The following is a 24,436-nucleotide window of genomic DNA, read 5'->3' on the forward strand; positions in this document are numbered from 1 at the left end:
TTAATTTTCAAACATGAGAATGTTCCCAAGTGCAAAGATGAATTTTTCTCCAATATATGCTAAAGATTACATGTCACTAGTATGCATGATTAAAGCTGACCACAACAAAGATTATGTATACACCAGGCTTTAAACAATCCCAAATCACTAAAATTATTCCATTTTACTAATCTCGGCAGATGCTCAATTTCTTGACCATTTCAGCTGACCAGATGTCTAATGTCCTCTAGTCTATCCTGAATCATCTGTGTCAACGGAAATAATAGCTGCCGTACAAACTTCACTTACTTATTCCATCAGCACCAGAACCATGATTCTATCATGTGTCAACAGGTTGACAAACAAGGGATTTCATTTATTAATTCATTACTTTTCTCATTATTTGTCGAAAATGTATTGTGTGCTCACAACCCACACAAGGGACATAAACTGGAGCACCTGGCTCAGGTGCCCAGAGAGATGGCGCCACCGGGCCCCAGAGGACACCTACTACATGAGGCCACTCTGCTAAGACCGCGAGACACAGCGGCCCTACCTGATACACACAAACACAGGGAGGTGGCCGAAATGCAGCAACAAGGAAAAATGTCCCAGATGAAGGACGAGAACAGCGCTTCAGAAAAAGACCTAAACAAAAGGGAGATACGCAGATGCAGAGTTTAAAACACTGGTTATCAGGATGTTCAAGGATATCAGCGAGAATTTCAACAAAGAGACAGGAAACATAAAAATGGAGATGGAGGACATAACGAAGAACCAGTCAGAAAAGAGTACATCACTGAAATAAAGGCCGCATTAGCAGGAATCGAGAGCAGTTAGATGAAGCAGAGGGCTACATCGGCGGTCTGGAAGGTGAGGTAGCAGAAGGCACCCAATCGGAACAGCAACAAGAAAAAGAATCCGGAGAAATGGAGCGAGTGTAAGGGGCCTCTGGGACAACACCGAGCATACTGACATCACATCACAAAGGGACCCCAGAAGGAAAAGAGCAAGAGCAAGGAACGAAACATCTTTTTGAAGAAATAATGATAGAAAACTTCCCGAACCTGGTGAAGGAAACACGACATACAAACCCAGGGGAGTGCAGAGAGTCCTGATCAAGATGAATCCAAAGAGGCTCACGCCAAGATACATAACAATGAAAATGCCAAAGGTTAAAGACGAAGAGAGAATCTTATAAGCGGCAAGAGAAAAGCAGTTAGTTACCTACAAGGGAGCTCCCTTAAGACTGTCAGCTGATTTCTCAACAGAAATTTTGCAGGCCAGAAGGGATTGGCACAAAATATGCAAAAATGATGAAAAGCAAGGACCTACAACCAAGATTAATCCATCCAGTGAAGCTATCATTTAGAAATGATGGATAAGAACTTCTCAGACAAGAAAAAGCTAAAGAAGTTCATTACCAACAAATCAATACTACGAGAAATTTTAAGGGACTTCTTTAAGAAGGTAGAAAAGACAAAAAGTATGAATAAAACAGGGCAATAACTACATACTTATAAACAATTACTTTAACTGTAAATTGATTAAATGTTCCAATCAAAATACCGAATGGATAAGAAAACAAGACCATTCCATAGGCTGCATACGAGGGACTCACTTCAGATCCAAAGACGCACGCGGCCTGAAAGCAAAGGGATGAAAGAAGATGTTTCATGAAAATGAAAGTGAAAAAAGAAAAGCTGGGGAAGCAATACTTGTACCAGAAAAAAAAAAAAAAGATTTTAAAACAAAGGCTATCACAGGAGACAAAGAAGGACCCAGTAAGCCCACTTCCGGGTATTTATCAAAAGAAACCCGAAACACTAATTTAAAAGACATTTGCTTCCACACGTTCCTTGCGTTATCTACAATAGCCAAGACATGGAAGCGACCTGAGCATCCATCAACAGATGAATGGATAAAGGAGAAATGGTGCACGTGTGCAAGGAACTATTACTCAGCGATAGAGAAGGAATGAAATCTTGACGTCTGCAATGGCACGGATGGACCTCGAGGGTATCATGCCAAGTAAAATTCGTCAGACAGGGAAAGACAAAAGCACATGAGTTCACTTCCATGTGGAATCTGAAAAACAAAACCTATGAACACGCAAAACAAACGCACTCATAGATGCAGGGGACAACCTGGTGGCCGCTGGACGGGAGGGCGTGGGGGATGGGCAAAAAGCAGACACTGGACTGATCCGGGGGACGACTCCCCGAGTTACAGACATGTCTAACAGCTGCTTTGTGCCCCAGAAACTAATATAATACTGTACGTCGATTATTGCTAAAAAAACAAATCATTTTAAAAAATGTGCCGTGTGTCTGTGTCTCTGCTGCTGGGCTTCATACCACATTCTCTGCTTACGGCTGCGAGCCAGGCAGACACAGGGCCGCAGGGCTTTCATTATGCCATGAGAAACACAGACAGATCTCGGTAACTACAAAAAGGGACGGAGCCTGCCACGAGACGCACTGTCGCGATGGTTTTACTGAACACAGTGAGACAGCAAATCTGCAGCCAGTGCGGTCACGAGTCAGCCAGAAACGAACACCGTCGCTCTCCTCTGACTGGCTGGAAACACTCGTCTAACACGCGAGGATCACATACAAATGGACAATCGGGACCTGAACAGTCACACTTGACGATTTAACACAATGTGGGAGACCCTGTAAGATTTCGTGCTGGAAAATCTTTGTTGTTAGTACAAACATATTTTGCCCTAGGGACCGTGTAAATGCTAATCGGATTTTGTTAGATCAGTTGTCGAGGTCCAAGCGGAGTCACAGAATGCTGCCAGAGTGAGACGCGGGAAAGAGGCGTGCACGAGCGATACGGCTCTTTCGTGGCACAGCACCTAGAGGCCTAGTTCTCTGATGCGAACTCTTCGATGACACCAGCAGCTTCGCACGCCCTGTTCAAGAACACCGGGTGTCAGTATAACCCAGTATTGCCAGCTGACAAAATTCCCAGTAGGATAAGAAAGGTCCCGAAAGCATCAGCTTTTAATTCATGATCAACTATAAATGAAACTATAAATAACACCACAAACAAATACTATAAACCAAAATGGAAGGCAATTCTCTGTGATACGGGTAAAAAGGCTTTGTAATGTTAAAACACGTGGTTATATCTATATTTAAGTCAACTGAGTAGAGAAGAAAAAACAATCAAATCAGGTTTTACCTCGGGAAGATGAGAACCTTTTACCTTTCAACCGCTTGTTCTCCTGATAACCTCTCTTTCTTAAGGATAGCCTGTCTCTTCTTTTTGGAAGCACACCAAAAAGAAAAAACACTTAACGAATCAGATCTTGTCAGCTGATTTTCTTTTTTCTAGAATACTTAAATTCCTTTTAGCTTCTGCATTTTCTACATAGTCCAAATTAGGAAACAAAAAGCAATTACACTTATTTGATATATACCCTCGTATATATTTCCTACATAAAAGTTAAAGTAATAATCTATACCTGAAAATACTGTGGGCTATATTTTTAAATCAACTTTATCAGTATTTCCACAGATATAGACAAAAGCCCTCATTCTAAAGGTCATGTAGTAATTCTTAATTTTCTGAAATCAAAATGGCAGAGAAAGTGAGTTTCTACTGGAATAGGAGGACTTCTACTAAAGTCTCTGTGTCAACAATTTTCCTATAGGAAAGTCACTGTTGAAAACTTAATTGTTACTTTACTGAAAGCCATGTATATAAAACTATAGAAAGATACAAAGTCGTTAGTATTACATACAAGGAAAAAAAGTCACCCACTGTTACTTTTTCAGCACATTTTGGCTTACACTTATTTTTCCCATTTCTATCAGAGTAAACATGGAGTTTGTATCCTATATTCCTCATTATAGCAGAATCGTCCTATTAAAATTTCTAAATATTTTATGGTTGCATAATAACCTTCTGTAGATTTTCAAAATCTGCTCTTCAAACAAAGACAGAAGTATTTAGGTGATTTTATATTTTGTACATTATAATAAAAACACATGAAAAGTGACCAATGTTTAGAGCTACAGAAGCCCAGTTTGTATCCTGCTTCCAACTCTGAACAGCTTTGCTTCTGAGTCTCCTGTCATACAGTAATGGGAGGACTCTAATAAAAATACATGCAAAATGTCTAGCACAGTGCCTGATACATAATGCTTAATAAATTACAGTTATTGCAAAACTCTTCCGTATTTCAAATAATTTCCTTAGACTAGATTCCTAGAGTAAAATTATTCGATCTAAAATATAGATGTTTTTTAAGACTCCTCCTGATAAATGCCACCAGATTGTCTTTCAATCTGGTCATACTAATTTAGATAAGCAGTGATTGTGGTTCTGACCGGCAATATGTTAAAGAGGCAAATGAACTTAGAAAAAAAATTTAGGTTAAAGAAAAAGCCAATTATCTAAGCAAAATAAAACCTTAGTGTCATATAGATGGATAGATCGCTAATAACTTAAGTTTGGCGTAGACTTACCCTACGTGAGGGGCTGCTACCCCCTTATGAGAGGGCGATGAGGTCTGAAGTTTGCTTCCCAAAGGGCCGCTGACGGAAGACGCTTTACCTGAAGGCGCACCTTGAGATAAAAACGGTATCAGTGTTAATGACGCTCTGAAGAGAATATCACATAAAACAGAGCCTCCGACAAGGAAAATGCTTTAATGGCAATAAATCGAAACAAGTTATTTTTTTAAAAATGAAATTTCCAGAGAATAACATATAGCATCCTTCATTTCTAATTTCTATGTTTCTTTCTTGCAATTTACATATAAATAAAGGTAAACTCCGGTGGTCGATATCTTCTTCAAGCCACTAGTCATTTGTCTATTAAGGACAACTATCAAGTTCAGATATAGGCAGAACTGAGAGAAAAATACTCTGGTCAAAGACTCAAGAAAAGAACATGGTTGACTACTCTAAACAGATGCTATATCAATATCCACACCAAGGACAAACCTTTAAACCTACCCCCAAAATAAATAAATAAATAAATAAAGGACGAGAAAATACCTAAAGTAGAAGCTACTGAAAGTTACTTTATTTTTACCCCCAAATAATTACTTATCCTCTCCATCCCTTGCTAATTATAAATCTATTTTCATGATACAGAATAGAACACTATCTTCATTTCCTTCTTTACCAACACTATGACAAAAAAAAAAAAAAAAAGGAAGAAAGGAAGAAAATGAGAAAAAGCAGTGATTTTATGGATCTCATTACCTACAATGGTCTTGCTAATGGCACTTGGTTGTGGTAACCTTGATGATCCTGACACTGTTCCAGGAGAATTTGACTTTTTAAGTGCAGGTGGCTTATACTAAAATAAAGAAAAGAAAATATTTTATCAACATCATTTTTGATTAGGGGTTATAAACTAGTATTTCAAAAGCTCACATTTCCTGAAATGAGCGATCTTTTTACTAGCTACTGAGTTAGCCACATGGAGAAAGTGTGGATTAAAACATGTCACCTCAGAGAGGTTTCCCAAAACATGTTCCCTCTCAAAACTGGTATGCTAAAATTTGACTCAGAGTTTCCACTGCTCAAATAAACTAAGAGCACCTTTTTCCAGCTCACAGTGGGAGAAACGGTTTCATGGAAAATACTTCCTCAGTGTTAGATTTTAAACGCCAAGCAAGGATTAACAGAAAGACTGAGAAATGCCCAATGATGCTTTTAACACGTTCTCACATGTGGTTTTATATTTCATGTACATAATCCAGCCATATTTCCTGATAAAAATTCTTAAGAGTACAGATCAGTCTGGACAAATTTTACGGTAGCTGCCTTTTAGATTTCCCCAATGTGAAGAGAGACAGCCATTAAGCAAGACTCACGCACCTTGGGTCCAGCCCATGTTCCAACTGTAGGGTGGTTCCTGTACTTACACGTGAACTTGAGATTTGGCTTAATGCATTATTTAGACTGCTTAGGACTTTATGTGAAAATTAGTTTTAAACTTCACTTTCAAAAATCAAATCATATTTTATCCCAATAATCAGAACAAAATTTAAGATGCATTACTACTAAAAAGCTGCTGGCTAAACACAAGCGTTAAAGTCAAACATCAAAACCTTTTGAAATTCAGTACGCAACCTTAAAAAAAAAAATCTTGACACACACACTCAAACAGCATGCGTGTTTGGAACCATTATTCCAGAACCTCAAATTTAAAAGCACGAATAGAAAACCATCAACAACTGTCACATGAACAAATGACTAGAAGACTTGGGAGATGAGCCACATAAAAACAGCTTCTTTGAACACCTCCTAAGAGGTGTTTCTGGTTTAAAAGGACATCTGTTAGCACCAGTCTCCCCCATTGAAATACCAACAAAGACATTTAAAACTAAAAACAATATGGAAAACAAGACCTAACAGAGACTTGTCAAAGTATCGGATGTGTCTACTGAAAACGGGGTCCAAAAAACTGAGTTAAGAAACAGAACTGATGATGCACGCACGCATTTGTGCTACGTGCCAAAGACGAGCAAAATTACCCGCACGGACAAAGGCTGTTGCCACAGCACCTTACCCACCGAGAGACCAAGCCTCAGGAGGGACCTGGCAGCATTACGTACCGGGGACTAAGATTTTTATGTACGTATCAAAACATATTATTATTAACTTTGTGGCTTACAAATAGAAAGAAGCAGAACATTCCTTTCAAAAAGGAATATTTCTCCCCTCTATATAGTCCTCCCATCATTTCACTCAATTTTATCGTTAGGCTTCCCAGCTGTCCAGAACCTAGTCCACCTTATCTATCGCTTGTTACCTTTGGCAGGAACCAGCCAGGTTAGTTTCCCTACTGAATCCACACGCCGCTCTGAATGCCTCTTGTTCAAAACATGTTCACCGGCCTCTCAGTAACGGGCTGTCCCCCGACCCAGATAATCTGAGCCCTTCCTTACCGAGCTGCACTTCGTCTGCTCCACAACATGAAAACACTCAGGACTTATGCGACTTTCAAACATTTTCTCACTCTTCTAAATCCTCTGGTTTCCTCTGAATCTGCTAAACCTATTTTTAACTTATTTTCTAACTTTTTTTCCCCGAAAACCTCTTTAAAATCTGTATAATTTCAAGTCTCTACTAACTCAAGTCCATTTCAAATTACTTTTAAAATTTTCAATTAGCCATTCGAATTGCTTCCTAAATCCCTGAACAGTAAGAACACTGTACTTAAATGTCTGTAAAGCATAAAAACAAAACAGTGAACCTGAAAAGTCATTTTCTTGCTTGTTTGTAGAAATGATTAAGCTGAGCATTTCACCTGTGGCCGAGAAGTTACTTTTCCTTTGGTATCAGCAGAAAATTTGCCTTTATTACTAATACGCGCTGCCTGTTCTTTACAGAAATTTATATGTCTATCAGCTGCATTTTCATTAAATCTCCTCTGGCAATACGGACACTGAATATAATCTAAAATAAAAAAAAAGAAAGAAACAGATTAGTAACATAACACTTGAAATGGGACATAAGGAATTCTAAGTTTTTATGAACATTAATTTACCATGTAAGCGTAAGTAGCAACATTTGATAAGCGAAAACCCTCATTTCCTTATAATCACCCGACCTGACTTATCTAAACCTAGTAAAGAGAGTTCAGAAAAAAGTCTGCTATTATATAATAAACTCCGATATTCTTCCCACTTAGAATCAAATTTGAGAGGGAAAAAGACCAACAGACAAATCCTAAGTACGAAAAATGAATAAGTAGAGGAAAAATGTTATTTCTTTTTAGCCTCTATAATGCCATATTTTCATCATATATATATATATATTTTTTTTTTTTTATGGTAAACTAGTTAAGCAGTATTAACTCAATACATTGAAAATGTATTTTAAAATTCAGAATCCTATGTTAAAATCTTTACTTCAATTAGAGGAAAATTGTCCAGAAATAGTTTAATCAACTTGACAGTTTTATTTTCTTGTAGAGGTTCTATCAGATGGAAGAAGTGATAACAACATACCTCATTAACATAATTAATTCAAAGTTAAGAAAGAGCAAATCCTTGATAAAACATTCTAAAATTCAATTTATAGTGTATGAAATTTCTTTTAAAATTAAATTTCCAAATTACCAAATTTCGCAGCATTTTGTAGCACTGTAAAAGATCTCAACTCAGACACTGAGAAGACATGAATATAAAAATGTATGAGTATCAAAAAAGAAAATCTCCATTTATTTCCTTTAGAATTTATACTCATCTGAAGCTCAAATATTTGTCATGCTAACTAACTAGTGGTTAAGTCTAAAATTTCTAATAAGAAAGTTGTTTTATTAGGACTGAGAGATTAAAAAATTTCTAAAGCCCAAATTATCCTGAAGAACTGGCACTTACTGACTTATGTAACATATAAACACCTCCGAAACAGAGAGAAAATTCAACTTCATGGGGAAAATTAAGGGAGAGTTAGAAGAGCCCCAAACCCAGTGGGGACAGCCCCAAGACGTTCACAGCATTACGTTTAATTACTCTAGTGCAGGGGTTGGCAAACTAGGGCCCCTGGGCCAAATCCAGGCTGCCTGCGGCCTGTTTTCACAAACAAAGTTTTACTGGAATACAGCCGTGCCCATTCATTTCCATAACTGTCTATGGCTGATATCTCCCAACAGAGGAGGATTTGAATAGTTACAAAAGAGAAAGACCGTGGCTTGCAAAGCCTAAGCTATTTACTGCCTGAACCTTTATAGAAATAGTTTGTCAACTCCTCTACAATAAAATGTCAAAACTTATCATACCTACATTTCCTGAAGAAATTTCTCTTTACTAAGAAATAAGTCCTAATGCAGAATACTACCACGATTTTAATGTGGCTAACTTTTTACATTAAAGTAACTATCTCCTTAGGCCACTCTAACAACCAATGATAAAGTGTCGCCTGTGCTACTTTAAATCTTTCAGTGTCTTAATATCACGCACAGTGTGGCAGCATCCCGCTTTGCTCTTGTTAACAGTGACAAGCAACTTTAATCCACCCGATCAAGAAAACATCATAATCCATGCGCTGAGGGCATAGTTTAGGTATATCAGTCCACATGGTGGCTGCCTACATGAACTGTACATTTGAGAAGCAATATTATGATTTTTTTCCTTTCTGGATGAGAAGATTCCAAAGGTCTAGGCAACATAACTCTGAATTTTACTGCCTGAATACATTTCGACCCACAATGAGCCCGGTTAAAATAAGTCCTGAAATACTAACACTTAACAGTTACTCTAATGATTTAAAAAATGATATTGTAATGCTTTCTGTTTAAATAAAAGTATTGAGATAAAAAGATAATGCATTTCTACGTTCAATACTGATGTGTCTTAATCAGTCTCAATGCCTGGAATATCACCATTATTTCGCAGCAAAGCTTTTGAAGATTATACTTCATCAGGTTCCACTATTATGAATTAAGTTTAGAAACAACTTAAAATTAAGTTTAGAAACAACTTAAATATACCAGGGTCATAAGAAGGTGGGGGAGGAGGAGGAAGCCGGCCCCCCTCTTTAAGCGCCTGATCAAGGCCTTTAGCTGCTCTGATGGTGGCAATGAATTCTTCGTGTTTTCTTCTCCAGTTAGATGGTTTCTTTGGTGGTTCAGGCTATAAATAAAGAAAAATACTTTCAGAACTTCTTTTTGAAATAAATTGAGATAAAACTTGAGGAAATGCCATATATATTACTTAAAATTTTCTCTTATCAGGTGTCCTCAAATGGTCTCCTTCCAAAATTTACAATTACAAACAAACAAAAAACTTTATGCAACGGTATTATACGTTTTTAAAATGCAATCGCAATTGTGACTGCATCGACTTCTGTAGGTAGGTATTACACACATTTAAGCTCCCACTAAGAGTGTATTTCCCAGTTTTCCCATAGTTTCTTCAACGGAGCATATTATCAAACTTTTGGGTTTTTAATTGATGAGAAAGGTGAAAAACAGTTCTCTGCAGTTTTAACTGGCTTTTCTCTTACAATGAAAGAAACTGAGCATCTTTTCAAAGAATCATTTATATTGCCTTTTCTGTGAACTGCTTATATGTCTGGTCAACTTACTGGGTTACTGGTCTTTTTTTTCTTTAAAAGATTTTCAACAACTATGTCTGTCTTTTGACCTTATCTCACGGTCTTCTGAAATAAAGAATTACTTTTTAAATGTAGTTTAATTTATAAATCTTTATTGTTCTCTGAATCTACAGTCACACCCAGTGAGGTCCAACCTCACATCACAGTAAATGGAAATCTTCCATGTTTCCACCTATTACTTTAGTGGCTTCATTAAAAAAAAAAATGTAAATCTCGCCTGTTTGGGATTCATCGCGATGTTCGGTGTGACAAACGGATTCAGCTTCATTTTCTGTTTGTTGACGCGGCTCTGCGGCTGCCTCGTCATCCTTGTGGGCATTTCTCCCACTAAGCTGGGACAGCAGAGTTACCATGTTCTCTTTTGTATTTGGACTTATTGGACTTATTTCTGAACTTTCCTTTCATTCCATTATTGTGACCATCTTTGTGTCTATACCAGTGTTTTAAATATTGACACTTTATAATAATATTTAATATGGTAACCTACTTTATTCTGCTTCTTTTACAATCTTTTCTGGTTATTCTTGTATGTATATCTTACTATATAAACTTTAGAATTGGCTAAATTTTTTTAACTGGAAATGTATTTTAACAGGAAAAACTAAACATAGTCACAAATGCCTTAAGGAACTTAATCTTTATTATGCTAAGTATATCCATTCAAGAATATGAGATAGATAGTTCCATTTGAAGAAGCATTTGTCTTTCAGTACTTTTAAAAAAGATTCTTTGTGGAAGTCCGGTACCTTTATTATTATAAAATTTATGCTTAAATATTTTATATTTGGTGCTCTTTTATAAAGGGGCTGTTCTTCACTTTTCTATTACAAGTTGTTGAAATATGAAATCTAGTAATTTCTGTGTATCAACATCAGACCTCGTTACTTCACCGACTTCTCTTATTAATCGTATTATATTATTGATTCTCTTGAGTTGTCATCTCTTAATGACAGCAGTTTTATCCTCATTTGTCCAATCCCTGAGGATCTATCGGCCAACACTCGCTGCATGAGTTGGAGCTGAATCCTGTTCTCAACTCTAACAGAACTACCTCTAAGGACCTTTTCACTAAACATGATGCTGGCTTATGGGCTATGAAAGATTTATTTTGTCATATTATTGAAATACCTGACTATTTCTATTTTGTTTTTATTTTTAAATCAACAATATATTTTGAACCAACAAAGCCAAAAGGTGGTTCTTGAAAAACACTAAGAAGGCAAGACTATGAAACTACAAATTACCAAGAATGTTAAATAGTACATGATCTAGTCCTTACAAACATGAGAAAGAAGATATTATAAAGAAACAATACTGATTTGACAATTAAAATGACATGAACAATATCCTTGACAAACACAACCAAATAGACACCAGAACAGAAAAGCACATCTTATACATTTCTAAAAATGAATCTATTATTAAAAAACACACAAAGAAAACTCCCGAACCAGATGCCTCTTCAGTTGAATTCTTAGAGACATTTAAGGAAGAAATAGCATCAAACTTTTAAAAAACTCTTAAAAAAAAAAAAACAAAATAAGACAACTTTCCAACTAGGCTTATGAGAGTAACAGAACTTTCATAAAAAAAAAAATGATAACTCCACCTCTTATGAGTACAGAAGCAAAAAGCTCGACTCAATATAAACACGCTTAGGAGTTTGAGAAGGCCGATTCTTCTGTTCCTTCGTTTTACAGTGACATGTCCCATCACATTTATCTGCTCCGTGACGAGCGCTGGCCATCTGCTGGCCGGCTTCGCTGCTCCCTTCTGCTTCTTCCTCGCAGCACCCCTGCATCCCTGCTCAGCCGATGGTTTTTATCCCCTGTCACTGAGTGAGTTAAGGTTCTAGGGAGGACAGGCCCAGGGTAGCTCTGCCCTCTGATCTCTCTCTCTCTCTCTCTCTCTCACACACACACACACACACACACACACACACACACACACACACGTGAACGAGGTCCGCGTGTGTAACCTGGAACGCCTCTTCCGCTTCTCTACACTGTGGGTCCGGAGGGCCGCCGCCGCCAGCCACTTCCCTCACTCACTGCTTTGGAGTGGCCCCCATCTTCAGAAAGGGGGTTCCCTCCACCCCCCGCTAACGCTTTCTGGGCGCCTCTGCCACTGCCGCTGGCTGGACCTCTTCGGCTCCCTGTTCCCCACTTCCTCCCTCCTGGCGTGTGTCCATCCCAGCCTGGCTCATTCCAGTTTCTGTCCAAGTCCCTGAAACTCATCCTGGTCTCTGCCTTGGCTGTACTAAATGACGGCCATATACTTCCTGAGAAGACCCCTCGCTGTTAAGGTGAGGAGACCCCATACCCTGAAGGTGGCGAGTTCCCAGATTCTGAGCCATGGGTGCCCCCTGCCCCAAACCCCCAGCAAATTCCTGCGTCTCCTCCATGGGTAGCTTCTCCTGGATCTCAGCTGCTCTGGGCAGTCCTTACATGCATGGCACAGTCGGTGGATTCTGCCTGCTTTTCCTTTCTCCAAAAAGAGTCTTTGTGTTTGCTTGCTCACTCTGCTGATTTTGTAGGATTTCCTTGATACAGGTAAAGATACTGAGAACTACAGTGCTATGTCCAAAACCTAATACGCTCACTGCTTCTCAACCTTTACTGTGCATGTGACTCACCCAAGGTCTGTGTTAAAACACAGATTCTAATGGGATATGTCTGGGTGGGACCTGAAATTCTGTGTTTCTAACAAGTTCCCAAGTAGTGCTGATATTACTGCTCTATGGACCACACTTCAAGTAGTAAGAATATAAATTACTTAATGTAAGACAATGGTTTTTACTTTGCTTTTTTCTTAAGATTAATTTAAGTATATAAACCCTTAAAAAAAGACATAGGATAACATTTATTAAGAGATAGCCATGGATAAATTTATATAATCTCCATAATAACCCCACAAGACAGATGCTACAAGTACTGTCACTATTTTATAGATAAACAGAGGGACAGATGAAGTAACCCATCCAACACAGTGTGGTAAGTAGCAGAGCTAGGGTACAGACAAGGCAATCTGACTCAAGATCCCATTTTTATACCCACTACTTTATAGCAGCTCCAAAGATTCCTTAGTTTATCTTCTAAGCTAATCAAAGCTAATACAATCATATGTCTGGCAGGTTACTAAGAGAAACTTCAAATAATGGTTTATATACTTTATTAAAACTTCACCATTCTCTTAAATAAATAACAGAAATACAAAGATGAACATCTGATTTTTTTTTATATTACCAAAAGACTTTATTAGTAAGATTAATTGACCCAAAGAGAAATGTTTTCCTATACCACTGGGAGAAGTTATTACCACTGAAAGCAGGGATTTGTTTCAAAATCTATTCAATCGGGTATTTAAATTTTGACCATTTCATTGAAATGACTCTTCAGAAGTTTGTCAAAGTATTTATGTGATTTATTTTTGGCAATATAACATATCGGAGGTGATGTTAAGGAGATATTATCATGGGAGATTCATTGCTTTGGTCACAAGACAAAATAAACTGATATTCCCTATATGTGGACAACTGAGCAACTGATAAAACTCTTCCCCAGAAAGTATAATAAGATCGCAAACACTGACAGTTAAGATAATCACTATCTATTATGCCAAGATGTCTACAAATAATAGCTTTACTTACATATACAGGGATTACGCTACTGATAAAAGAGATTTTAACTTACACTTAACTATATCTGAGGTAATTTACAATGACCTAAAAAGGACTTGTGAGGACTTTTTAATTATTTCCAGCCTGTAACTAAGTAAGTGGCTCTCCAACGCTACAAAAACCTCCTTGTGATAACTGGAGACTGAGACAGTAGTATGGTCTCTCTGTCGCAAAGTTTAAAAGAAGTTTCTGATCATTTTCTAAACATGACACAAAATTTTGTTTGTTCTTCAATCTTAGTATAACAGATAATTACAATTATTTTCAATACATATAGCAACGAGGTTCATACTGTTGAAAGGTTATATAATTACCCTAGGTTTAAGAGGTTTTACTGTCGGAATATCAGTTCCTTCAGCTCTTTGTCTGCTTGAATCAAAAGTCTTCCGTTTTTTGGTGGCAGTTTTCTGGCAAATGGGTCCATGTTTTTTCTGTTAAGATGAAGAAATGCAATGTATCATTTTCTTCTCTACAGAAGGAAAGACTAAAAACTTTAAATTGTCATTTGAGACCAGTTTAAAAACCTGAAGATGAAACAAACAATAAATAAAAATACCTAAATAAGATTCCAATTTTGAGTTATTTAATATTCTCCTAGTTTTTACACTGCTAAGAATAGGATAATAATATAACCAAGTCAAAGCTATCTAAGTGGGAAAAAGTATTTTCATTATGAAATACCTGAAAAAAATACTAAAAAAAGAACGTAAATGGAGAATGCATTAGTGCTAGGATTACAAAAAATATATTCGCAGTAGTCTGGATTACTAAATTTAACATAACAGGAGTAAGTTAACACAAAGTTAATTAAAATAATAGGACAAAGTGATCAGATTGGTACCCTTCCTTCACAATTATCCCTTTTCTCCCTTTTGGAACTTAAGTTTTCTATCTTTCTTTACCAAGGATTTTTCTTGAGCTTTCTAGTAATCTACTCCTATAGTTTTTTTTTTTTCTTCTTAACATGGCTGCCAACTCAATCATTCATGTATTCGTTTCAAAAATATTACAGTGGAAGCTCTCTTAAGTGACTTCCAGTTAACCTATCATATAAATATAATCATTCTCCCTCTGCTAAATAAAATCTGTTGACTGATGACATTGGTGCACTAAATATACTTTTTTTTCTTTTATATACTGATAAACATGGACTGAACAAGCAGGAACTGTCAAACTTTACCTGGGAAAAGAATAATCTCCAAACTGGTTGGTTCTGTATCACGGAGCCTCTCATATTTTCAATAAACAATTGGTAATTAATTGTTTTACACACCTGATTTCAGTTTTTGTTTCAACAAACAAGCACTGTAATTATAGCTGTTAGAATAAAACCTTTTAAATATTAAAAATATAAGAGTGTGGCTAGCAGGCGAGTTTCTAATAGACATCTGTTCTCATATTGAGTTGTATAGGTCAAAAGTATGCAGTGCTTGGACTCAAATGATGTTTACATAGTTGTAGGTGTTACCATGATTACATCATTTAACTAAATATTAGCTAAATAAATGAGGGCAAGAAAAGGACCTTTTTCTTCTGCGAGAACTCAGCTGAATGCTTAGAATATGGCTTGGAAAAACAGTGAATTGATAACCCAAAATAATCACTAAATTAAGTGTGGGCAAGACATTTTTAAAGGATTAAGAAAGAAGCTGTCATTATTTAAAAAGAGTCTGTAGTCAGTGGACATTTATGGATCATCAATTCCTCACTTTGCTTTAAAAGAACAAACTGGAAGATGCCAAATGCAATGTGGCAGAATTCTAGTCAGCAAATCCATATTAAAGGAAAATAGTCTTTATTCTACATCTCGATAGTAATAAATCTATATTCATAGTTGAAGGTAAAACAAAATATTTCTTACTTTCTACATAGCTTGCTATTTGATATTAAAATCAGTTAAAAGTGCTTTTATTTGTACATACTAAGTATCTAAAAGTATATTAAGAATGCATAATATATTTTAGGGGCACATTTAATTGAAAAATTTTTGCTTTGGACTATTTCAGATCTATATAGGAATTGAGAATAGTTTACTCATTTATTCATCACCTTGCTTCAATAACTGCAAACGTTTTAGCAATCATATTTCATTTATTGCGCCTTACTTTCCTGAAGTACTTTAAAGCAAATCCCAGACATCATATTCTGTATCTTTAAATATGTTATTATGCATTTCTGAGTTTTATGTTGTTTTTTTACTAGTCCCACAGAGGGAAGGACACTTTAATAGAGAGGTCTGGAAGACCGATCCTACTCTGCGGGCAAGACCACTCTGGAAGAGGACGCAGACGGAACGGGTACTCCCGACCGAAGAACAGGAGCGAGTCTCTCTCCAAATCATTCTGCAGAGGTTCTTTCCGGGAGACCTGCTGAGAAGTATTAAACAATCGGCGATGTGTCAAACAGCAGAGGAAAGAGGTACTCACTAACGCCACTGGAAAAAATGTTCTTCCACATATCTTGCAAGGTAGTAACTCTCCAATTTGGACACTTCCATTTTCTAAAACAGAAAAGAATTGAGTCAATAAATTCCATAGCTCAAACTGTAATACTTCCAAGTTTTATGTCTTCCCTTAGGTTCACATATTAGCTGTCAGTTCTTATTAAAAAAGGCCTGTTTCTTTTTGAAATAAGCAACATTATCAATTAAAATGGCCACAAGTCTTAGAATTATAAGTGGTCAGAAAGTCCCTGCCAAATACAGAAGTCATGATTTTAAGATAACCAAAATGATATTTTGAAAATCTCTGTTTAACTTTTATTTTAACCAAGTCAATTTGTCATATTCTCTTCATTTATAGGCTATCACTACTACAAATTACTAAACTTTAAAAACCAAATCTATCTTAAGGTTAGTAATGCATATTATTAATCTTCAAAGCATTAAGAAATAACGTTGGTGATCACTGAGGTGGCTTCCTAAGATGATCCAGGACAGAAAAAAATCTTGTTTTGTTTGACACCAGACAACAGTTTACTATGCAAACTATCTGTCTTATGTAAATTGTTCATTATTTTATATACATTAAGATCATTGGACTGGCAAGTTGATATATTCTGACCTTACAAGTCATTAAATAAGGAAGAACTGGCTGCAACTTCTACTCAATCAAAAATTAACATGTCTGTCATGTACTTGCATGCAGCAAATTTTGTTACAGAAATGATAAAAAAAAAAAACTACATTGTTTGGGATTCTACATAACTGAGTAAATGTGTCTAGCCAAATATCAAACCTAAATTTATTTCCGTATCTGTAATTTTCTAATAATGATACTTAAACCTAAATCTTTACCATATTCTCTGAATATTTTACTGATTGTTACAATTCTTTTAATACCTGAAAGACAAATAGAAAATCATTTTCTCTTAAGAGTAACAAACTCATTAGAAAAGTATAATTATGATTTCGCGTAATTTGTCCCAAGGCATTTGGCGGGTTCACAGGACACTAATCAGGGGACTCGAAACGGACGTCGGTGGGAACACGGCCCCATTGCAGGTCGCGGCTGTTTGTCATCTCAAACGGAAGCGACGTCTACGGTGGCAGTTTAGCGGTGACACTAGATCAGCGAAGCTAAGGTCTGCCTGACGTAGGGGGAGGAGCTTCATCGACCTGGGCCGCTAGATGCCACAGCCCGGAGCGCTGAGGTGGTCGCCGGATGAAATCCATCAGGTACGTTAAGGCAAGAATGTCTTCGTAATCACATCGCGGCAAACTACGTGCTGCATGATCATCAAGCTTGCTCGTTCATAGTTTTCATGTCTTTCTTTCGATTCGAAGCAATGATTTAAACATTCATCGAAACAAAACGTCAAAGTGTCACATATTTTACTTGCTCAAAAGTACATTTCAGTATCGCCTGGTTGAACAGATGACAAAACGAAATCTTATGAAAATGAACTACTGAGGAAAACCAGTTCGACCCCTGGGAGCGGTGTGAGTGGAGACCTGAGCGGCTACTGCTCGCCGGGCACGTATCAAATCAGGTCGCATGAGGGCGGAATGACGCCCCCACCGCTCTCATAAAGCCACCAGTCCATGCGACTTATGTCTTCATACGCCTAAGAACCAAAGCATCTCCCATTTTTTAAAATGCAAAAGCTTAACACTAAAAGCAACTAGAAAAGCTACCATATAATAAAATCCAACTCCTGGGATTAATTCCTACAAATTATCAAACATGTTCAAATCATCTATAAAAGAAAAGAAAATCGGTATCACCTAAAAGTATAAAAGAGAGGTAACAGCATTAAAGAAAAAGCACTTAAAAACAATTATCTCGGAAAAGAAATGCTGAAATAACTATTCCGTCCAAAGTAAATTTTAAAAGACATGTAAATTTATAACTTCCTCTCATGCTGGCTGGTCTTCGGGCACCGTGTTGTAATTTACAAAACACGGCAGACACGTGTGTGTTGGCGTCGACATCCCCCTGGGAGGAACGACCGGCAGGTCGCGACAAGCCGCGCAGGCTGCAGGGCCCCAAAGGCACGTTTTGTTTGAAGGTATTCGTTAAAAGACACGAGTGCAGTAGAAATGGCACTGGAATTTGTCTCATATAATCTAAGTTCAAGTCCCAGCTCTGTTCCTCAGAACTACGAATCCCTGGAAACTTCTTTAAGGTTCAGATTCCTCTGGTATAAAACAAGGATGTTAAATGACCGACACGGCCCCCTTCTACCTCTAAACTACCATGATGGATACATTTATTTAATAAGATCTACCTTAGGATCGCTTTAGCACAAAAAGTACATGGGTGATAAGATACCTCTCTTACTGGTCTTACGTTAAAAAAAAAATAGCTGGTCATTGGTAACAATGATTAAACCAACTGACCAACTGCAGAGGGTGGCATGAATCTTTCAGGTAGTGTGTATAATATGTTGATGGAATTACTTCCACTTGTCTAAATACAAAACTGGGAATCTGTGGAGGCCTTCAGGAAAAAGTATGCCGACTCTCTCCTTGCTGGAAAAGTCTTCGCTACATGAACTAGAAGAAAACATATGACTAATGATATAGGTAGGCTCAGTTTAACATCTGTTAAATGAGGATATAATATCTGCTCCATCTACCTTGAAATTTAAGAGGATCCACTGAGAAGTTACATATAAAATGCTTCATAACTGATGAAATAAAAACTATATTACTCTCTAGTGCATGCAGGCAAACTCCAATAATCTCTCCTGAGCAGCAGAAGCTAGTGAATTGTGTGGTTTGTATAAACACAATAGAGAAATGATACTCAGGGTGATTATTATAGCAGAGAGCAAACACCATGGAAAGCAATACTCAAACTGATGGGCAGAATCAAGTGTAAAAAGTAGTTTAATATTCTAAATCTCTCAGGAAGCCAACCTCTTCTTTCGAAATCTATCCCGCACACATTAGATTCTGTTATGAGTTGCTGTATTTAGCGACTCCAAAACCTGCGTAATAGTGAGGGTTGAAACGGTACCTTTATACACTACTACTACATAGGTGACGGGAACCAATATGCTGTTATCTAAAATAGCTATGACATTCTAAAACCTATAAATTTTAAAAATAGGAGAGAATATTTTCAAAATAACATTTTGGAAATTAAGAACAGTCTTGTCTCTGTTAGTATGTTTATTTCCTCGTTTGAATCCAACCTTTAAAAATCGTTTCATCGAATCTCTTTTGAAGCACACAGGAACTTGCAAATTCACCTTCTTCTTACAATCCTTTTAAAAAGCCAATCACTTCCATGTCAATGATCTTTAATATCTTACAAGATTTCCCTTTTCCAGCTCATCCTACATTTTCAACACTCACTTAACCTATTCGACACACAACCTTCACCCTCCAGTCCACTTCGGTCACCTGCTCTCCCATGCGGCAAAAACCACTTTAACTTAGAAAGGGTCGAGCTCTGGATCCTAAAATACTCAAACTCTCTCCCTAACTACAGTCTTCTTCCTTCTGCCTCTCTCTATGCACTTCCTTCACCTCGGAGTGACTGGCTTTCTCGTGATGACCCATTCCTGGCTGTATTTCCTTTTCCACCTAGTCTGAACCTGACTAGTCATTTTTTCTATTTTCACTGAACACTCTCGTGTCCCTCGCTCCATGGTCAAAGGTGTGGAAAACCCTAGATGAAACAAACGGGTTTTCTTACGACAGAACTTTCTTAGTCTTAAAGAGATTTCGAATGCCGTTATTACCCTAACGGAATCCTTTTGCCCCTAAGAGGTATCTGGGACCAGCATCCTCAGCAGCGCATTGGGGAAACACGGACCTGAGTTCACTGCCTGGCTCCTCCCTGCCTCTCATTCACTCCCGTCTAACCCTTAGGCAAACTTCGTTAGGTCGGACCAGTGTATTAAAGTAGATCCGTTTGTTAATTCAACAAATGCGTCCTTACTGAGCAGGTACCTAGCACGAGACAGGAACTGTTCTAGGAGGTAGGGAAACAGTGATGCAAAAAATCAAAGACCCTAATCTTATGAAACATCTACTCATAGAACAGGACAACACATACATAAAAACACGTATATAAAACGGCAGGCGGCAGAAAGCACGACGTCAGAAAAGCAGAGCCCAGGAAGGGGGTGAGGAGGACTGTCGGGGCGCTGGCTGTTCGTGCGTCTGAGAAGCGGGCAGGGTCGGGGAAAGCTCCTCTGAAAAGCAGACGTTCGAGACCTTAGGAACACCATGAAGCTACTAACTGTCACATTCAGAGCCCTCCTTTGAAGCCCATTCTGCTGGGCCTTTCTGCAGCATCGGGCTCTGCTCCTGAATCCCTCCCACCTGCAAAGTCCTCTCTTGACCTGGGCGGTGTTTGCCTCTCCCAAGCCCGTTTTTCAGACCTCACAAGCCGAGCAGGGTTTGACCTGGTTCGTGCTTAATGGCCAGGAGCACCAGGCACCACGGGCTCTCTGGGGACACGCAGTCACTACTAAGTACTTAATTCCTTCCTTGACAACTTTTAAACCTATTTAAATAGTCCCCCCCCCCCACACACACACACACTCCAATTTGCTGTTTAATTAACCCTACAGCATCGGTTCCACTCAAGTTTCTTTCCTCATTTTGTTAAACATTGCTTTCATGGGTGGATGCGTCTGTTTGCTGATGACTACTGAACCAAAAACTCCAGACAGGTATTTCCAAGTACCGCTGAGACTTTTCCTCCAGAAATCCCCCAAGTACTGTACAAACACATCTCCAAAGCCAAACTCATTACCTCATCTCCCGAACTTGGCCTTCCTCTTGGATGAAGTTATTAATATTATCTCTTCGTCCAAGCTGGAGAGCTGCTTTATCTCTGACTCCTTTTCCCCATGACATCCAGCGGCCAAACCTCATCTTTCCATGTCAGAAATGACTTCTAAATCTATCCTCCCGTTTTAATTCCTGCTCTTTTGTCTTTGTCCAGATCCTCATCACATATATGTATCTCCAGCCTCCTCTTTCTGCTGCCATGGTTATCTAGTGAGATAATCCACAGTCCCTTTCAAGAATGCTGTTTTACCTACGCCGAAGTACTCTTAAGCCCCTAACACACTTCCTGTGACTTTATCCATTCTATGTACCAGGCACTTACTTCGTTTAATACTTAATATAAATCAGCTGGATTGATATTTGAAGTTCAATTTTTTTAAAGCTGAGGAAACGGAGGTTCAGATGAACTGCCTGAATCACAGAGCTAAAAGGAAACAAAGCAAGGATCCGAACAAAGGCCTCCCGAACACATTGGTTATTAAGACAGCTAGCATCCAACTCGGTACCAAAAAACAGCGAATGCTAGATACAATGATAAAGATGAAGAATTATTCAGTAAACTGCCAGTACTTAGACTAGGGAAAAAACGATACAAAAAGAAACCTTAATGGGACAGGATGGCTGTCTTCCATTAGACCAAGGGCTACATCGGAGAAGAGCAACCAGACTTCTCATCAAATTTTAGAGGGCAGACCAGCAAGCACGGCTACCTGCAGCAGTCCCGAAGAGGAATGGACAGCCTGATGATCCGTCGCAATCGTTAATAACCACTTACCAAGGTGTCACGAAAGGAATGACAATGTTATATACATATATAAGTAGCATATGCTTAGCAGTTACCATCTCTCCATTTTACAGATGAAAGTCTTATGGGAGGTTAGAACTCTCCCAATCCCAGACCTCCTTCTGTTGCCCTTAGATACGTGCGTGCGCAGGCCAGCAGCTTTATGCAAAAAAGCAATGAAAGGCTTTGCTCTAATCACCCACACAATGCAAAGGTGCTCAGGTTGATTATACAAAATCATGAGCAGTCATTTATATTTGGTTTTGAAATAAAGCAATCAAGTATTATAATAGATTTTCATTATACTTTAAAAGCATTCTTAGTAATACTTCATTTACTATTTCAATAGTAATCTCTTGGCGCTGCTAAAATATAAAGTTCTCTAAAACGCAGGCTCAATGAGAGCAGGGCTTTGATTTTTTATTTTTTGCTGTGCCCCCAGGGCCAAGTATGGTACCCATTATAGATAAAGTCATTTATTTCACAAGAAATACTGAGTACCCATTCTTTGCCAGACACTGTTTTAGGTGCTTAGCATACATACATAAGTGAAAAATCAAACAAAGATCTTTGCCTTAATTACTAATTAATAACTAAGATTCTGCAGAGAACATGTTCTAAAGCACTTTACGTGTATTACCTTGTGAGGATTCCCTCCCACTATGCTATAATATCACGTTTTAAATTTCATTAAAAAAAAAATAAGCCGCTTCCGGGAGTCTTCTAAACAAAAGCATCTTGAAAGTAAGGAGTACTATCAACTACAATTCCTATTTCATAGGAACTTGAATGATCTGCCTAAATAAGCAAAGAACAGACCTCCATTTATCATAATACACTGCAGCTGCCCACAAACAGAAAAGCATCAGAATTCTTTATCATCATCCTCAAGGTGTTTGCTACGAGAACTTCACCTCAAAGCGAAAGCATGAAATTCTATCATGCTCGTTATCACCTTTGCTTTTTGATGAGCTTCGGTAACTGCAAAAGTTACTAGCTTTTGCTTTTCACTTCATAATACAACCTCGAATGTTTATTCTCTAGCATGCGGTCATGCCAGGAGGCTCAGTGCCTCTGCTTATTCTTAATTCCATCTGAATCTATGTAAATTAGGAGGAAAAAAAGAGCTAAATCAAGACAAGGGGATCTTTCAGTTCCGCAGACTTATTCTTCATCGAAGGATTAATCACAATTGGAAAAAGAATTCTAAACTGTTGTTGCCGATGGTAGTTGGGGTATATATTTGTTCCTTTGTTGTTTGTAGGTGAACGCTATATTACACAGGATGAAATGGGTAAAGCGAAGAGAGAAAAAGGGAAAGAACTGGGAACAAAGCAAAATCTGGAGTCATGGTAACGGCACAAGGATAAACCCAACGATAAGGAGTCAATGCTGGCGCTTCCTGACACGGCCATCGTAAATAAGCCCTTAAATTCTCCTGTTAATCTATTATCCCGGCTCTAAAGCTGGTCAGTGACACTTCCTTGGAAGATGCTTTTGGCATCCTTCCGATACAAGATGCTGTAGGAATGGAAAAAACGGTTACCTAGGGAAACTGGCCAAGGAAAGTGTCACAGGCTCGAGGCTGGAGACACACCCCAGGGCAGCAGCAAACAGTGGAGGTGGGGAGGCCGTGGACATCAACAGAGAGTCCACTTTGCAGGGAAAATAAAAGCTGGCCCGCGGCTGCGATTACTAACAGGGCACCGAGGAGTCAGGCAAGACCGGGCGTGCGCCAGGCAGGATCAGGGGCGGGGTGGCGAGCCCCTGCTGCGGACCGTGCGAGGCGGGGAGCCTGGGGATCGGCAGCCCCACCGCGTCGGGGCCGTCGGGCTCCAGCCGGCCCGACCCCCGCAGGCACGGTGGGATCCGCCGCTCCGGACCCTCCCTCGCCTCCGCGGTGCCGGAGTCCGGAGCCCCGCGACTGCTCCGGCCCGCTCCAGCCGCCCGGCCCGCATCCCTTCGCCTCCTCACCTTCCAGTCCCTCCATCGCGCCACCGCCTCCCGCTCGGCCGGACTCCAGGGGCAGCGCCCGCCGCCACCCAGCGCCTGCTGCGGCGGCCCGGCCGCACCTCCCACCCGCTAACATCCCGGGCGCTCATTGGCCGGCGCCGGGGGCGGGGCTGAGGAGGGGCGGGCCCTCCTGGCACCCCGCCCCCGGCCCCCGGCCGCCGCCGCCTCCGCCCGCCTCCCGCCGCCTGCGTTCGGGCGGTCGTCCGGGGAAACCCAACCGCCTCCGCGGCCTTCCGCGGCCCGACCGCGCCTTTGTTCCGCCCCACCCCGCCGCCCTCACTCCTTCGCCTCCCTCACACCGGCTCTGCGCCGCGCGGGCTCCCCGTCGCCGGGCCCCCAGTCGCCGGGCCCGCGGCAGCCGTGCAGCTCTGCCTCCTCGGCCGTCCGGCTCAGAGGGCGAAGCCCGCAAGCAGACCAGCGGCGGGTCCCAGGCCGCACGCTCCCGGTTTAACGCCCTTCGGTCACAGGACATGACCTGAGACTGGTCCCTAAGCTGCACTGTCACGCAGCTGTCCGAGTTAAGCCGCCGTTTCCCCAAAGGAATCACACCTCCTGCCTGGGACCGTGAAACCAAGATTGCCCCAAACACTTGAGAACAGTCCCCCAACGTGAAACCCAGCCCTCGCTCGTCTTCA

General features: G+C 39.5%; 1 protein-coding gene across 2 annotated transcripts in view; it reads right to left on the bottom strand.

The window, feature by feature from the left end:
• ZC2HC1A (zinc finger C2HC-type containing 1A) overlaps positions 1 to 23,852 on the bottom strand; it is a 35,465-nt gene extending 11,613 nt beyond the window's left edge. For both annotated transcript variants that reach the window (XM_016151486.2, XM_016151484.2), the window contains exons 1-7: positions 23,763 to 23,852; positions 16,179 to 16,252; positions 14,067 to 14,183; positions 9,448 to 9,589; positions 7,261 to 7,409; positions 5,205 to 5,301; positions 4,461 to 4,560 (exon numbers count right to left, since the gene is read on the bottom strand). In XM_016151486.2, coding sequence (XP_016006972.1) covers positions 4,461 to 4,560; positions 5,205 to 5,301; positions 7,261 to 7,409; positions 9,448 to 9,589; positions 14,067 to 14,183; positions 16,179 to 16,252; positions 23,763 to 23,778 — 695 coding nt within the window. In that variant the 5' untranslated portion in view covers positions 23,779 to 23,852. The remainder of the gene's footprint in view (positions 1 to 4,460; positions 4,561 to 5,204; positions 5,302 to 7,260; positions 7,410 to 9,447; positions 9,590 to 14,066; positions 14,184 to 16,178; positions 16,253 to 23,762) is intronic.
• Between the last annotated feature and the right edge of the window lie 584 nt (positions 23,853 to 24,436).

The sequence above is a fragment of the Rousettus aegyptiacus genome, unplaced genomic scaffold (genome assembly GCF_014176215.1).
Source record: "Rousettus aegyptiacus isolate mRouAeg1 unplaced genomic scaffold, mRouAeg1.p scaffold_m13_p_15, whole genome shotgun sequence".
NCBI classification, from domain to species: Eukaryota; Metazoa; Chordata; class Mammalia; order Chiroptera; family Pteropodidae; genus Rousettus; species Rousettus aegyptiacus.